Source organism: Sceloporus occidentalis, unplaced genomic scaffold, assembly GCF_023333645.1.
Source record: "Sceloporus occidentalis isolate IW3139 unplaced genomic scaffold, rSceOcc1.0.p SCAF_5, whole genome shotgun sequence".
Classification (NCBI taxonomy): Eukaryota; Metazoa; Chordata; class Lepidosauria; order Squamata; family Phrynosomatidae; genus Sceloporus; species Sceloporus occidentalis.
The window spans coordinates 38747188-38764265 of NW_028316985.1; the positions used below are offsets into that span (position 1 = coordinate 38747188).

A 17078-nucleotide genomic window follows, 5' to 3' on the forward strand; every position below is an offset into this window, starting at 1 on the left:
AGTGCTTACTGCTAGTACCTAAGGCCCAAGACAGGCATTTCTATCCTTTAGAATGGGCCACAGAAAAAGCTAGGGAACTTAAACAACAGTGTCATGGAGAAAGGAGTGTAGCGCTATTGGGAATCTCCTAATGGCCAGACAGGCCCTGGATTTCCTCACCCTGACTTAGGTAAGGTATATCCTTGGATTGTTTTTGAAGGTAAAGTAAAAAAAAAAATTATGTGTACTAAATGGGCTATAGAACTAAGTGCATCATATTATCTGAGAGGTTACTGAGGTAAATTATTTTGGCAACAGACTGTGGGATAGAGAGGTAGGTGGTGAAACACAGCAAGTCCAGAAAGAAGGTACAGTATTTATGGCAAATAATAACCAGAGCATGAGCCAGAAATAATTAAATGTCTGAGACAGATGGTCCTGAACGTGTTGTGCCAAAAGGCCTGTACCTTCCACTGACAACATACTGATTAATGTCAAAGCTGGAGTGAGACCCATGAACCATCTCTACCCCACCATAACCAGCAAAATTAGAGATATCTATGTAATAAGTACTCATTTTGCCAATCCCCCAATCACCTCTTTTTAGAACTGCGTTCTCTGCTCCTGTCCCTGGAACTATGCCTGCTCCTCTGGTGGCTGCGACTCCTACTGCGACTGGTGGAGCGAGACCTATGGCGGTGACGTTTCTCACGAGACCTTGAGCGAGTTCTTTTCTTCCGTTCACGTGAGGAGGAACGAGATCGATGTCTGCGCCGATCTCGGGATCTAGATCTGCAAAGAATTTACAATGGAAGAGAACAACCCTTCTAACATTTTTATTTGACTATTAACTGCGTGTGTGGAGCAGATGAAGATCCCTGCAACTTAAATCTGAAAATCTTAACAACCGTTAAAAGAAGCTAAGAGCAACCACTTCTTATTTTATGTGCTCATGGCAAGAGAACAGCAGTACTCTGTATTAATGCCAGGACATATGCACACATTTGCTATTTTTGTAGCTTTGGCCCCCAAAACTTAAGTACTGAATTAAAAAAATAATCACTGATCTGAACATAGCAACCAATTCAAGCCTTCTTATATCTTAAAACTTTGAAGTGACAGCCTACTACTCAGTGCTCAGTAACAATGTGATCCTGAAGTAGCAAGAATTGATCAAGCTTCAATTCTACAGAAGGCCTACATTTGGCTTTTCCCAAATAAAATGTCCACCATTGATGTCAGCGTTAATGACAGCATGCCTTAGGATTGCTGCTCTTCAGCAACAAGTTAAGCATCCACTTAATTGCCTGATTAACTTGTTGCTGGAAACTGGAAATCCTTAGCCATGCTGTCATTAATGCTGTGACATATACAGTTGGGTCTCTCTATCCACAGATTCAAGCATCCACATCTTGAAAACATTCAAAAATACTGACTATATTCATGTATAAGTCTAGGAATTTTAGTCAAAAAATTGACTCCAAAAACCTGCATCGACTTATCCATGAGTCAATGTAAGTAATATACTGTACTTTAATGCTTATAACAAAAGGAACCGTTCCCTGGTGAAAGGCAATAGTGTCATCTCTTCTGGAAGCACTCACACCCCCTTTATATTCTCTCATCCATGAAGCCTTTAGTATGAGCACAGTTATGCCTGCGGGAATTGTGTAAGTTTTCTGGCACTGTTTTCCTTTGCTTCACCCCTTGCATCCTTTGTTACACATCCCTAAGATTTACTCTCAACTTATCTATGGGTCATATCAAAATCCATAATTTTGGCCCTAAAACCTGCTTTCAACTTATACATGAGGTCAACTTACAGTCGAGGATATACGAGTATATAAATTCCAAAAAGCAAACCTTGATTTTGTCATTTTATGTAAGAGTCACCATTTTACTCTCCACTGTATTTAATGAGACTTGAACATACACAGATTTTGGTATCCATAGGGACTCCTAGAACCAAACTACAGCAGATACCAAGGGCCCACTGTACAAGCTATATACAATAAAGGTAAAATGTAAAGGTAGTCCCTTGACATGAATGTCTAGTCGTAACCGACTGTAGGGGGCAGTGCTCATCTCCATTACTAAGCCAAAGAGCCAGTGTCGTCCAAGGACTACTCTGGTGGTCATATGGCCAGCATGATTTCACCGAACACTGTTACCGTCCCACCGAAGTGGTACCTATCTGTCTACTTGCATTTGCATGCTTTCAAACTGCTAGGTTGGCACAAGATGGGACTAGTGACAGGAGCTCACCCCATTATGTAGCACCTGGGCCTTGAACCTTCCAATTTTCCGAATGTCAGAACTGGCATCTTAATTACTAGGCCACCGCATCCTGTATATACAATACAGCAGCCTAAGCACAATAAAGGCACCAGATCCCTTTGGATGTTGGAAGCTAACAGGATCAGCTCTGTTTAGTACTTGGCTAGGAGATTGCCAACGGCAACCACGTGTTGTATGCTGTTTTTCAGAAGAAGGAACAGTCAAAAACGCTTCTGAATATTCATGCCATAAGAAAACTCTATGAAATTGATGGGGTTGTCATAAGTCGACAGGTGACTTGAAGGCACACACACATTTACCAGATATAGCTGTGATTTCTCTGTGGCTAGCATTGTACTAAGGCAGGCCATCCACTAGACTACAACTCCCATAACGTCATTTGGTCTTGGGACAGGAGTGTCAAAAAACAATATTATGGGATTGTAAAAATAACTGCAAGATTTTGCTCCATTGCTGCACAAGAAGTCAACACTGTGCATAGTGTGTCTAGGGAGAGATCCTCTTGTTCTGCATCTGTCTAATTTAATGATTCAAACTTATGAAAAATTCCACAAAAACGAAATGGTTCCTACCTTTTTGGATTCTTGCTATGGGATCGAGATCTAAAAACAAGGGTAAAAGAAAGATGAATGTTTATGTTGGAAAGTTATTTTACACAGTATACTATTTGGAAGTAGACAAGTTGAAGTAAAGTATTTTGCATCTAAGTGCACAGATGATGGACAATAATCTAAAATACAAGTCAAATCTGAAGAGACAGAAACAAAAGGGGCCTTGCATGCTGCCTATTCTATTTTTCCCTGCTAATGAAAACCAAAACTAGCCATAGAACATACATAACACTTGGCACATACACTAAATAAAACAGCACAAAAATTATGTTGAAATCACTGAGCACATTTAATTCTGCATGCATTTTTATTTTCTTCCATATGATTTTCATATTTTATTTTTTATAGCAGCCTTTAAACTGTGACACTATTTTTTAAATAGTCAGAAGTCTTACAGAAGTAACTTGAGGTGTGACTATGTGCTATCATTGCAATTAATAAGAACAGATTTTCTACCTTCTTAGCTTCTCCCTTTCTTCTCTCTCCCTTTCTTCTCTTCGCTTTAGACGTTCCTGATTTCGTTTTTCCTGCTTATCAGCCACAATTCTCTGAAAAGTAAGACAATTTTAAAAACAATTTTAAAAAAATTCTAGAACATTAATACTATCAGGAACAAGTATTTATGGAGGCTAGTGTTTCATTCAATTACTGTCCATTCTGGCAGAATTACAAACTGTAACCCACCCACTGACAATGAGTATGATTGATCCTCAGGACTGGAAAGATTGTGCAGCACTCTTGGGATGCCACTGCAACCGAGGAAAGTTACACCTGTGACGTAATTTTAAGGTCCTAATCATTGAAAATTCAGTGTTTGATCAGGTGTGGTGTGGAAAAGTAATCAACAGAACATATTAGCACCATGTATTTCATTTGATAATTTATCTAACAGGCTAGGAAACCTCAAATGTGAATGCTCCTCACTTAAGGTAGTAGCCACCCACGAACATTTTGGTCACAGATGACTCACAAATATATCAATAAACACATTTTTAAATACATATAAATTTACTCAACTGATGACACTAAAGCTTGAATAAAAGAAACTATTTCACAGTGAGAATGACAACAATGGATAACTCCCATCTTTTATGTTAAGATGGTAGTATTTTAATACATGATTTTCATAAAAACATTTGTGTCTATGCCCTGGTTTCTAAACATGGGCTTAAGTCAAGTTCCCAACTACTCAAAGTTAAATGGTTACTCAAATTCAGTAAAGCAGTATCATCACATATAATAGTTGTTTCTTATGAAACCTCTCATTCTCAACCATATGAGTTTAAATTTTAAATATGGCATGACCATATGCAAATTTATGTAAATTGATCAGTAAAGGTGATCACTAATTGTCTGAAAAAAGAGGTATGCACTTACCCTGAGTTCTTCAAGCTTCTCTCTTATTTCAATAAATCCCAAGTGCAATTTTCCTCCAAAATGATCAGCAAGTCGCCTGTCATTGTCGTGGAGACCAAGATAAGCTGAGCACACTTCACACACTCGAAGTTTTTGTTGCTGGAAACTGGAGGCAGGCATAGAATTCCTGTATACCTCCTGGAAAATACATCGCAATATGTCTCTTAAATATATAAATAAAGCTAATATTCTTAAATGGAATAGAATGTTCCTTGAGTAATTTCAACAGAATGTACCTTCCTGAATCGGGGATAATTGGTAATCTGGTCAGCTACATCTACTGTTGGCCAGCAAATACTTCCAAGCCCTCTCCTTCACTTTCAATGATGCTTCAGAAATGAAGACGTTTCTACTATTTCTTTCCAGTCCTATTGTGCTTTTTCCTACATAATTTTTAGCCACAAAGAAGAGACTGGAATGGCCAATTATTCCTAAAAATTGGTTTCTCATTAACAAGTGAAAAATGCTCCTGTTGAATATATGAGTTAGCCAATCCCTACTTCTGCTATATAATCAAGTCAATTCCCTGTCACTACCTCCTCCCCATTCCATCATTTTTCTTTTCCAACATATACATTTTATGCGTACTAGAGATCAATGAGCCTGCTCCATCTTCAGTGAACTTAGGACAGTGAAAAGAGGAGCTCTCTTGATGGATTTGTGAAAAATATTTTTCATGTTTATAAAACCCTTGCTGTTGTTTCTCAGTGTCCCTATTTTGGCCCTGTGTTGGCACAGGGGCACTGATTTCACAAATACAGGAAGCAATAAGGTACTCAAGATCAACCTGGGAGACGAAACTAGCTGTTATGCTGCATGATGCTCCTCAGTATGAGGAGAACATAGACACTTGAGGGGAGCTGCTATTTTAAGAATATTTTTAATGTCCACATGTAAAACAATTGCAGCCCATGTAAAATTTTTGATCCCTGTTTGGATTACTGTCATGCACTTTGTGGGGCTGACTCCGAAAAGTGCTATGAAACTTCAGTTGGCCCAAAGAGCTGCAGCTGGATTGTTAACTGGGGAGCTACGAGGAACACACAAATCTCTTATTATCAGCTCCACTGGCTGCTGGTCCATTTCCAGGCACAATTCAAAGTGCTGGTTTTGACCTATAATGGCTTTTGTCCAGTTTATTTGAAGGACTATTTCTCAATTTATGAGCTTAGTTGAAGTCAGGAAAGGCCCTTTTTTCTTTCCCACCACCCTCTCAGGCTCATTTAGTAGAAACAAGAGAGTGGGCCTTCTCAGTAGATGTTCCTCCTTAGAGAGGCCAGGATGGCCCTATCCCTTCTCTCCTATTGGCGACAGGAAAAACATTTTTGTGCCATCAGGCTTTTCCAAACTGATGAAGGCTGGGTGCTGTGCATCTAAAGATTTTAAGGTTTGTATAGAATATTTTAAATGTTTAATGGTTTCAACTTATAAATTAATCATTTATTTTTTTAAAAACTTTTTAGTTATACTTTAACACTTCGTACACAGACTTTTGGACTTCAGAGAAAGGAAGTGTTCTTCATATTCCTTCCTTGTTCCCTACTAAGAAGTTTGATTTGTTAGAAATAAATAAAATAAAGACTCTAAGTTGTTTATTTATATGCAAATTGCCTGGAACTGGGGACAATAGCTCCTTCTGACTTAGAAGGCAAATTAAGCTTTTAAGAATGAATATAAATAAAAAACTAGCAAGTTTGGACCACCTCTTTTTGCTTTGTAGGAATTGATTGCTTTGTAGGATCGCCTCTTCAATCTTGCCTCCTAAAGAGCAACTGATAACAAAAGCTAAAAATGTAAATTTGGATTACCTCTGCTTCTCTCTTCTTTGCCCTTGCTTTCTCCACTTCATCCATTACTTTCTGTGATTCTTCCACATTTCCATCAGCTCCAAGTTGTTCTACTTTGGCAAGCAGCTTTCCAATTTCCTCATTCAATTCATGGACTCGTTCAGCCTTTGGAAAGGAAAAATAAGGCAAAATAGGATTTGCAACAAGAGGTTGCAGTGTGGAATGCTCCTTTTCCATATTCCAGTCATCCATGTCCTCCTTTTAAAATACCCTATTGCATCTCCCTCGCCTCCTGATATTCTAAAATTCCTACAACCAGTCAGCTTTCCATGGCCTCTGAGTATATGTAGTCCTCACTGGGCTATCTGGTCCTGCTCCTCCAACTCCCTTTTTGTGTATGTGTGTTTGTGCATGGGGTGTAATTCTGCATGTCAATATTCCCTCATGTGTGGAGAGGTGCCATTTTGGAAACAGTATGTAATTATAGGACACCTTAAAATCTTTGATTAAGAACTCCTAGTTATAATCTCCACACACAAAAATGGCTACTTGCTTCTCATTTGCCAAGTTGTACCTTGAAGCATTCTTTAGAGATAATTACATCTATAACAAACATAAAAATAATAATCCAGTATTTGAAATTGCTCAATGCTCACCCTTAAAAAAAAGAAAACAATAAGCCACAGATGCTGTTATAAGTCAATATAGAGTTTCAGCCTTGCATTCCAATTGGCCATTTTTTGAGTACAACATCTCCTTAGTAATTGACAGTGCTCTCCTATGCAAATCTTCTTAGTAGAAAGTTCCACTGGATTCAAAAAATTCTCTAGGGAATGCCCTTCTGTACAAGTGTTAAATGCCTACCTTGGCTGCAACTTCAGCACTAATCTCTTCTTGTGTTTCTGCCAGTCTTTTCTTTGCCACTTCAGTTCTTCTGTCACAGTCAGCAATGAATGACTGAAGATGATCCATTGCCTAAAGAATGAATCCAAAATATCACCAAGGGAAATAAGCATGTCTTCATGTAGCACAGTAAATTATCTGATTGCTGATTAAATATTAAGGTACTTACAAAGTGCTCTACTGATTTTTTTTATTTAAATACTTTACTATTTACATTTTCTTGAAGTGAACACAACTCAGAACACACATAAACATAACCTAACAAGCATATTTTAAGTCATTTGACACTCACATATGTATGTATTAACCAAACTAAAGAGAAAAAGAGTAAAGTGGGAATAGAGCAGGAGTATTTGCTCTATATATGGTAATAAATATCATATATATTATTGTACGTGTTATTTCATATTCCAACTTGAAGAAGGAAATCCAGGAAGTGACAACCATGCTATTCTTTAAACTTGGCTAGGATATTACTCTCTTTTATATGAAAGCCATACTCCTGTTGATTCTTACTTCAACTTCGCTTTCTCTGAAACTTCAAATTTATTATCAAAGATTTGGTTCAGTTTGCCCATATGATTCTATTATCTGAATGCTTAAATGTATAAGGTGACTTTCACTGGGATCAGTACAAGAATGATTGCCAATGACTTAAAGTGTTCCTGTTAAATCAGAAATATAATACTGAAAGTTAAGTGTGGCCAAAACACAAAGGAATAGCTCCTCCATAACTTTTACATGGAATGACTACAAATCCATAATAAAGTAACATAATTTACATCAATTAATTCTTACTTAATGCAACCCTATTAAGAAAAGTGTTACATATTCTAGACCTATTTAAGGTTGAGAAAATAAATTCTTCAGAATAATTCTTCTACAAAAAGTACTTTTTGGGAAAAATTATTTGGAGGATATGAAGCTAGAAATAACAGTAATACCTATTCCACTGTAATCAATGGCCAAGTTCTAAATTCCATTAGTAAAGTAAATTAACACTGCATCTACTAATCAATTTTGGAAAATGTGGTAATTTCTAAGAACCTTGATAGAATTAAGATTTTAAAAACTGTATCATGTACTAGTCTATTCCCTTCCTGCTATTTCTTTCCTAGCCATAGCATAGTACAGGTATCTCAAACGTAAAACCTACATCAAGCTCAAAAAAGAAGTCTTGTTCTTTTGATGCTATTTCATAATCTGCTCTTAATGCCAAATCATGCACCTTCAGACATTCTCCAAGGTCCATCCTCTGAGGGAGAAAAACAAAACAGAATTATAGAACCAATGAATCACACTTTCAAATAATTTTCTGAATGCTTTAAAAGAATACATTTGAAATGATTAGAGCTTGATAGATTTTCTCCTACAATAAGTGATTAAACACAGATTTTGTTGAAATGTCCTCAAACTTCAGTAAAGCCACAAATTATAGTACATTTTAGGCAAATAGTCTTGCCATAACAGTATATTTAATGCTACATTTTTCATACAGGGATCCTCTTGATTCGCAGGCTCCAGATCTGTGATTCTGAGTGGCTGCAGATTGTCATATCCTATATTTAAAATAGCAACATGAATGCATTGCACATGTGCTGAAGCATATGTGTGCATATCGCCACCATTTAATATTATGGGAGATCATCATCCCCCCCCCTTTTTTTGTCATTCGTGGAAGGTCCCAGAACTGAACCCCTGTGGATCTAGATGGCTCACTGTACATATCTCTGTGTGCAAAATCTATTTCTTTCTTTAAGTTCTACAAGAACTGTGACTTTCTAAAGATGCCCCCCCCCAGTCACAACTTCTTGTACCTCAAGTATTTCAAATTAATGTCTGTTATCTTTTATATGAACCATTTCAAATTAATGTCTGTTATCTTTTATATGAACCATTTGTTATTTAAAGTAATAATATATCACCGCTCATGGCAAAGTCTCACAGAGGTGGTTTACCAAAGATAAGAGCATATAGCAATTTTAAAGATACAAATAAAACCAATGAAAAAAATAAAGCTAAACAATAGGAATTCAAATAAAATGTGGAAATATAATACATTGAAAATGCAATAAAACTGCATTAGTAAAATTATAACTATAGACTAAAACTATAACTTCAACAATAACATCATTTGGCTTGTCTGACTAAAAGGTATTTATCTACTGGCAGAACAATAGGAAGACATATGTCCGCTGCATAAGGAGGAACAAGGAAATGGGGTCACTTCATGGAGAAGATGGCCAAGTATTAACTAGGAGTAGAGAAAAGGCAGAACTACTCAACACCTTCTTTGCCTCAGTTTTCTCTAAAAAGAAAAACTGTGCACAACCTGAGGAGCAGGGAAGAGGTAGCATAATGGGGGAAATACAGCACAGAATAGACAGAGAAGAAGTACAGGAATAAATCACTATTCTAAATGAATTCAAGTCTTTAGGGCCAAATAAACTACATCCAAGAATATTAAAAGAACTGGTAAAAGTAATCTCTTGAGCATTCTTGGAAAATAGGAGAAATCTGCACAGATTGGAGGAGTGCACATGCTGTCCCCATCTTCAAAAAGTGAAAAAAGAGGATCTAAATAATTATTGCCTAGTCAACCTGACATCAATACCTGGAAAGATTCTAGAGCAGATCATTAAACAGATGGTTTGCAATTATTTAGCAAATAATGCTGCCATCACTAACAGTCAACATGGGTTTCCTCAAAAACGAGTCATGTTAGACTAATCTGATCTCTTTTTCTGAAAGAGTTACAGGTTTCATAGATGAAGGGATTGCTGTGGATGTAGCATATCTTGATTTTGGTAAGACTATCGACAAAGTTCAGTATAATATCATTTCAAAGAAGCTAGTAAAATGTGGCCTAGACAGTGGGGAGAGAAGGTTGACACCAGAATGAAAAGGGAAGGAAGTGGAGGGGAAAGGGGTGTTTGGTGGGCAGAGAGATCAGGAGGAGGAGGCTGGGTAGAGATGGTTTTAACATCAGATTGAGATGTCAATCTGGATCCAGGGCGACTATATTGACCTGTATAGAAGTTGACCTAGGATTTTAGGGTCACTTTTGGGGGATAGGTTTTTTGACTTATGGGCGGGTTATAAACCGCCATAAAGTACGCGCTCGGCGCGTACTAGGGTTACGAAGGGCCGTATTAGGGTTAGGAAGGTTCTTACCTTCCTGACGGCCCTTCCTCCCAGTACGTGCGGAGCGTGGACTTTATGGCAGCGCCCATCCATATGGGCGCTGCCATTTTGACGTCTTGGACGCTGTGCGTCCAGACATGTTGCGGCGGAAGTGACGCCGCGAGGGCGCGCTCTGCCCCTCGTGGCACCACTTCTGCGTTCCGAAAAGGAGTGCCATTTTGGCGCTCCTTTTTCGCTGCGTGGGGAAGCCTCCCGGTCTGGCCGCTGGGGCTTCCCTATGCAGCGAATGGCGGCGGCGGGAAAACGGCCCCTTGAGGGCCGTTTGTAACCTGCCATAGTCAAGTATATATGGTAGGATGGGAGACACCTGGCTAGATAACAGTACATGTGAAAGGGATCTAGGAGTCTTAGTAGACCACAACCTGAACATGAATTAGTAGTGTGATGTGGCAGCCAAGAAAGCCAACACAATTCTTGGTTGCATCAACAGGAGTTGGGCACCTCAATTCAAGAACGATACTGAGAAGCTGGAGTGTGTCCAGGGGACACAACAAAAATTGTGAAAAGTCTGGAGGCCATGCCCTATGATGAGCAGCTTAGGGAGCTGGGAATATTTAGCCTGATGAAAAGAAGGTTAAGAGACAACATGGTATTCATGTTTAAATATCTGAAGAGATGTCATATCAAAGAGGGAGGAGGCTTGTTTTCCATGGCTCCAGAGACTAGGATAAGGAGCAATGGATTCAAACTACAGGAGAAGAGATTCCACCTAAATCTCAGGAGGAAGCTCCTGACAATCAGAGATGTTCAACAGTGGAATATGTTGCCTTGGAGTGTGGTGGAATCTCCTTCTTTGGAAGTTTTTAAATCGAGGCTGAGTGGTCATCTGTTGGGAGTGTTTTTATTGGTGTTGTTACTTGGCAACTTGTAGTCTCTTCCAACTCTATGATTCTGTTTCTAAACCAGCCAGCTAATTTCAAGACATGAAGCACGGCCAATGAGAAAGCCCTCATTTGCATCTCCACTAAACATACCTGCAAGGGTGATGGGATTAATAGAAAAGCCTTCCCCGATAAAACCTTAAAACACAGACAGAACCCTTTAAAGGCAAAAAGGACATTATAGTGGACCCTTCCTGTCTGTGGGGATTCAGTTTGAGGTCCCCAACAGAAGGGAAAAAAATTGACAGCCATGCTCTATATTATTTCATGGATGGTGACATGCACACGTCCACATTATCATGCATGCCACTGAATAATATGGGGTGTGGAGATCCACAGGCAGATGAATCTGTAGTGGGCCCATAGTCCACAGTCCAAACAAAATGCAACTAAGGCACACATCACTGTGACAACTCTATAAAACAGCATATATTGGTGCACTAGGCCTAATTGTGCAACCACATTCCTGCCTATTACTGAAACTGGGCATCAAAGTTTAAGGCTGAATCAGGAGTACATCCAGATTATAAACCAGGCTTTTCAATTGGAGGGTAACCCATCCAGCATAGGCTGAATTCTTTTTATCTGATGTCCTTTTTGAATTATCAGATGTCTTAACTGGTTTTATTCGTCTACTTCATTACGGATATTAGATACTGATTTAGGACCAAAATAATTTCTTTTGAAACAGATGGAAAGGACAGACAAGTTCAGCATAGTCAGCATATTAACAGCAACTGAGCCCTTGGATTCCAAGTGGCCCTCTCTACTTTCATGTATATATGAAACAGCACAGAAGACAAGATGGAACTCAGAGGATACCAGGAGCTAATGACCTCAGGATCAAATAGGAGTCCTCTAGCACCTCCTTCTGAATTTGCTCCCCAGAAAGGATGGAGCCTCTGTACAACAGATTCTCTAAGTCACATTCCAAATAAGTGGCCAAGAATGAAACCATGGCTAATAGTACTAAAAGCCACTGAGGTCCAGAAGAACAAACAGGGACACACTTTCCCTGTCTAGCTTCCAATACAGATTATCTACAAAGGTGACCATAATCAGGCCCTGAAGCCAGACTGAAATGGAACCATATAATTTATCTAATTTGGAAACCCTGGAATGCTATCACAAACAGAAGAAATTTAAAATGGCTGGTTGTATGTCAGTAACAATGCAAACTGGGGGCAGGGGCAAGAAAGGAGAGTGAATAATGAAGTGGTATTACACCAAAACACCTGTCAGCTTTGACTCCTTAGCCTAAACGATCGAAGTGTACATCAGGTTTCTGGAAGTTTGTTAAAAACATTAAAATATATGCACTGCTCTGCAAATGACTGATCACAAACAAAGAGGTACACATTTGATGCAAAAGAAAGAGCTCTTTTATTCAATCTCAGGAAATAATCAAAACCCCAGGAACTGAAAGGATAGCTATTTCAATCTATTTAATGACTGGTATGCAAGAAAAGAGCCCGAGAGTCTTCTCATGAGAGGACATATAACCTTTGCACATTCAAATACCAAGACAGACATTATTTCTCTCTCTCTCTCCTTTTCAAAGCAAAGGGTTTATGTAGCAAATAGGTTGCTTTGATCCTCTTCCTCCAAGATGAGTTTTTCATCTCGCTGCCAACCTAGTTGGTAGCTGTATTGTCTGTTCTCTAGCACCATGCCTCAAGCATATCTTTCTTTCCTTGTCTTATCAGTTAAATTGTGCAAAATTGTTTTCGAATTCTCATGAAGAATACAGTCTGGACTTTAGGGAGAAAAGTGATGAGGCAACCAAAAACACATCCCAGCTGTAGTCCATGCATGCAAGAAATATATATTTTCCTGGAGCCTATTGTTAGTTGCCATCAATGAACAACTAGTATGCTATTAACAATAACCCAAGAGAAATAACAAGATGTCACTGAATGTTTTTCTTCTGCACTGCCTTTATAAGACACACCAAATACTACTTTTTCTAACAAATGTTAAATGTTTATATCCTTTACTTCTCTCAATGATCTCCAAGGCCCCATACAGACAGGCCAAAATAAAACTGCTTTGGGTCACTTTGGAGGTCTGCTGTTTAAATGATGCATTTGGACTGGAGCATGGCTTTGGTGTGGCTTCCGGACGCTTAGGATGCATGCATCATTTAAAAAGCATACCTGCAAAGTGACCCAAGGCAGCTTTATTCTGGCCTGTCTGTACGGGACCCAAGACAGGTATGAAACAAAAGCTAGTTACTGCACTGATTCAAAATAAACATCCTTCACAAAGTGGTACAATTACAGCACAATAGATCTGTGTGTATTAAAAAAAGTACTACGTATCCTCCGTTGGCCTATGGTCATCTCTGCCTCCAAATCCCTCAGCTATGACAGGTATCAGGCAGTAGTTTAAAAACTCACCCACTGGAAAAGCTCATAGCTTTGGCCAGTTAAGCTTGACCAAGAGGCATGTAAATCCTTGAGGAACTAATCACCTCTAAATTCCACCTAACCTTGAGCAACACCAATGGCAGTACCCATCAGAGACCAAGGCAAAAGAGAATGAAGGGGCTTAGTATGAACATCTGTTGATGTGATGCAACTGGCTTGAGCACAGCAACGGGAAGGTACTGGAAAACCACCATGTTACCTTTTGCAATTTTGGTTAAAGTATGTCATGGAAAAACATAATTTTAAATACATTCGTCTATCACAGGTCTTAGATGGCCAGAGGGTGCTAAGAATCTCCAGGCTGAAAGTTAGATTAGAAACACTTAATTTAAGATGTATGCATGAGGCAGGAACATCCACAACAGTGAAAAAAGCAAAAAAAGATGAACAGTTGAATCCTTGCAGTAGGTGAAGTTTGGTGGCCAGGTTCTAAGCACGTACAAATAGATATTGGATGCGCTATGTTTTATTCAGGAAGTAATCATGCAATAGCAGCATTAAGGAGTTGCAATTATAGTAACAACAACAAACTACAACGAAGTATTACAAACGTTGTTCTGTATTAATATAAGGCAATGTTTAATTCAGTTAAAAGCAAATACCACACATATTAACCTCATATATGTGAAGGCGCCAAAGAATTCAAAGATGTTAATTATTATTATTATTATTATTATTATTACTATTACTATTACTATTTTTAAAAGCACTTAGATTATATAATGGGGGATTTTAATACTAAGATGGGAAATAGAGCTTGTAGAAGCTTTTTAAAATAGAAAATATGCAGTAAGAACATAAAATAATCATGGAGAATTAATATAATTTGTGAGCAAAAAGGATACAGTTACAAGCACCACATTTATAATACTACACACTGAAACCATAAGACAACACTAGCATCAATATTAGGAATCATATAGATTACGTTTTAGTTAATTAGTTATCTAATCAGCATGGTTGGTAAAAACTCATCCCAGACTAAAGTGAACTGAAAGTATAATATTTTTGTTGTAATTCACCTTGAATTAAAGAAAATACAAAAAACTAAGAATAAAAAGTCAACGATTAAGTGATCCATATAAAACTACTAAGGAAGGAATGCACAAATGTAATAACGGGATCACATGCAGTAGTAGAGATGACCAGCAAAGTAGTCATATAAACATAAATTGAAAATGAAGTAATGATAGAAGGAATTAGGACTAATGGAGATCTGAAAATAGAAAAATGAAGAAAACATCAAATACAGATACACCTCAATTAACAAAATGTCTGATGAATAAGCTCCTTTTAAAAGTCTTTCTGTGTCCACCCATGCCATCCCAACCCCTTTTCCTCTCTGTCCTCTCTAGGTGGACTTTTTTTAAAGCAGACCTGTCATTATGAGATCTTGTATCAGGCTGCAACAGCAGAAGCCTAAGCTGAGAAAAAAATGGGATTCTACTGTTGCTGATTCTGCAGTAGCCATGTGTCCCTACCTGTAACAGGCAAGATAAACAGCAATTATCTCCAGAATTCTTTACTGAGCATGTATGAACAGCAAAACAAAGAAATTGGGAAAGCAAATCTTTCTGCTTCACCAGCTATTCTTCAGCATAAATCTTAACTCTGGCCATCAAGTGGAGGCTGGTGATTTAAAAATGTGGAAGCTGATGAATGAAAGAAAAAATCTTTGGATATATTTTGGAAGACATTTTCAAGTGGCCTCTTGACTTGCCTAACCTGGTTGTTTTGTTTCACATATGCATACTGTTAGTTTTGGATAAAAAGTTCATTGAAACATGCTGAACTGCTCCTCTTCCTCTAATTCTTCTTCTTTGGTGTAGAAACTTATTTCTATCCTTTGCATTTCTGCATGGGTACAAAGTTTTTTTTGTCAATGACCAGGAAGACACCTACTTTGTTAGGTGTGAGATATAGCTGTATGAGAAATTATTAAGAACATCCAAAATGTCAGGTAAATCAAAGAAAAATGGTGGATTAAACAGTTATATAGAGACAAGGAATAGAGATATTATCCATGACTCCTTTACTATTGCTGAAAAGTTGAGGGAAGTAACAGGCATATTAAAAGTAGCTTTTGTAAGAAAACTTTTATTTGAACTTCAGTTGATCAGTTGTAGAGTGAACAATGGAAATCAGAGTGGAGTCCACATTCCAAGAACACAGAAAGCTCAATGTGTGTTAATCATGCATGATACTACTAGATTAATCTACTTAAAAATTCAGTTGGAACCGAAAAATCAGGAGATGATTTCTGTGATCTTGTTTAAGAACACAAATCTTGTTAGTAAAAGAAATCTAGGGTAAAACCTGCTATGAAGAAAAATATTTCAAAAGGTACAAAGTTAGTTTACACACAAACTGATCAGACTACCACTACAAATTGAAGACATACTTTGGGATCATAAATTTCTCAAATGCCAAAATATAATATAAATTACGCACGGTTCCAGAGAGGACATCATGAGGACAGCAGTTGAGAAGATGACTTTTGCACACTCTGTCATCACTGAATTTGATTCGCTGACGAGTAGTATCCCCTGCAACACAGAAACACACATTTCTGATTAGAGAAATACACAACATCCTACACAGTGCTGTAACTTTAGTTCAAAGGATTCTTCTCTATTTCACACAAAAAGAAACATACACATCAGAATCTGTGAGCTGATACTACTTTAATCTAAGTAATGGATTATATGTGGTTATTATTTTATGTACCACATGACATTCAAATAATGCCACCGAATAAAAAAAGTTAATTATTTTTTATGAAAACTTATATACAAATATCATTAATTTTTACTCATATTAATGTGGAATACTCTTGCTATTAGCATGAACAGACTTGCAAGCATTTATAAAACATGTCTCGAGGGTCTACTGAATGTCAGTTGCCATTTCTTCAAAATCTCATTCATGGCATTAGTGCTTTATAGTGAAGTGTTTTTCTAAACTTGGAATGCTGGAATAAAAATGCCTAAAAGCAGCAGTATTTCAGAACTGAAACCCCATAAGCTGAACACACTGCATCTGCATTAATGGAGTCTATTATAAACACAAAAGCATCAGCCTGCTTACCACACATTGAAGTCCAATTGCAAGTCTAATCAATCACATCTGTGAACAAGGTTGGAAACATTAGGAAAACTCAATACCTAGCTACTGATGTATTGCATGGATGTACTTTCTTTCATGAAAAGGAAAAGTTGATAGTTACTATGTCAGACTGGAAAAGGAGGTCCCCACAAAACATACTTTTCAGTCTAAATGCAGCAGCAGTAATACAACTCATGTTATTCAGTTTGTTTGTGGGGTTTTTTAAAAAAAACTTAACCCTTAAATTGTAATTATACAAAATGAAAACCTACTGGTGAATTACTGAAGCAGAGGAGAGTTACTGTGAAATACGTGTCTGCAACTTCATTCACTTCAGAGGCTACAAATATTTGCCTTTACAAATGCAGTCACTATTCTATTCCAGTAACTTTAAAACAGGCAAATGAAGTATGTACAGTGTCTCTTCACTCCAAATGCTTGATCTAATCACTCCATTGTATCATC

At 37.8% G+C, this 17078-nt stretch overlaps 1 protein-coding gene across 4 annotated transcripts in view; it reads right to left on the bottom strand.

Annotated features, from left to right (window-relative positions):
- The window catches only part of LOC149312010 (putative RNA-binding protein Luc7-like 2), a 36864-nt gene that overhangs the window by 4096 nt on the left and 15690 nt on the right, over positions 1-17078 (bottom strand). For 2 of the 4 annotated variants that reach the window (XM_089523773.1, XM_089523774.1), the window contains 8 exons: positions 15960-16054; positions 8151-8249; positions 6956-7066; positions 6113-6256; positions 4266-4442; positions 3345-3436; positions 2850-2879; positions 577-771 (listed from right to left, as the gene is read on the bottom strand). In XM_089523773.1, the coding sequence (XP_089379899.1) occupies positions 577-771; positions 2850-2879; positions 3345-3436; positions 4266-4442; positions 6113-6256; positions 6956-7066; positions 8151-8249; positions 15960-16054 (943 nt within the window). Of the gene's footprint in view, positions 1-576; positions 772-2849; positions 2880-3344; positions 3437-4265; positions 4443-6112; positions 6257-6955; positions 7067-8150; positions 8250-15959; positions 16055-16595; positions 16635-17078 lie in introns of all 4 variants that reach the window. The other 2 variants (XM_089523775.1, XM_089523776.1) reach the window with 2 other exon arrangements.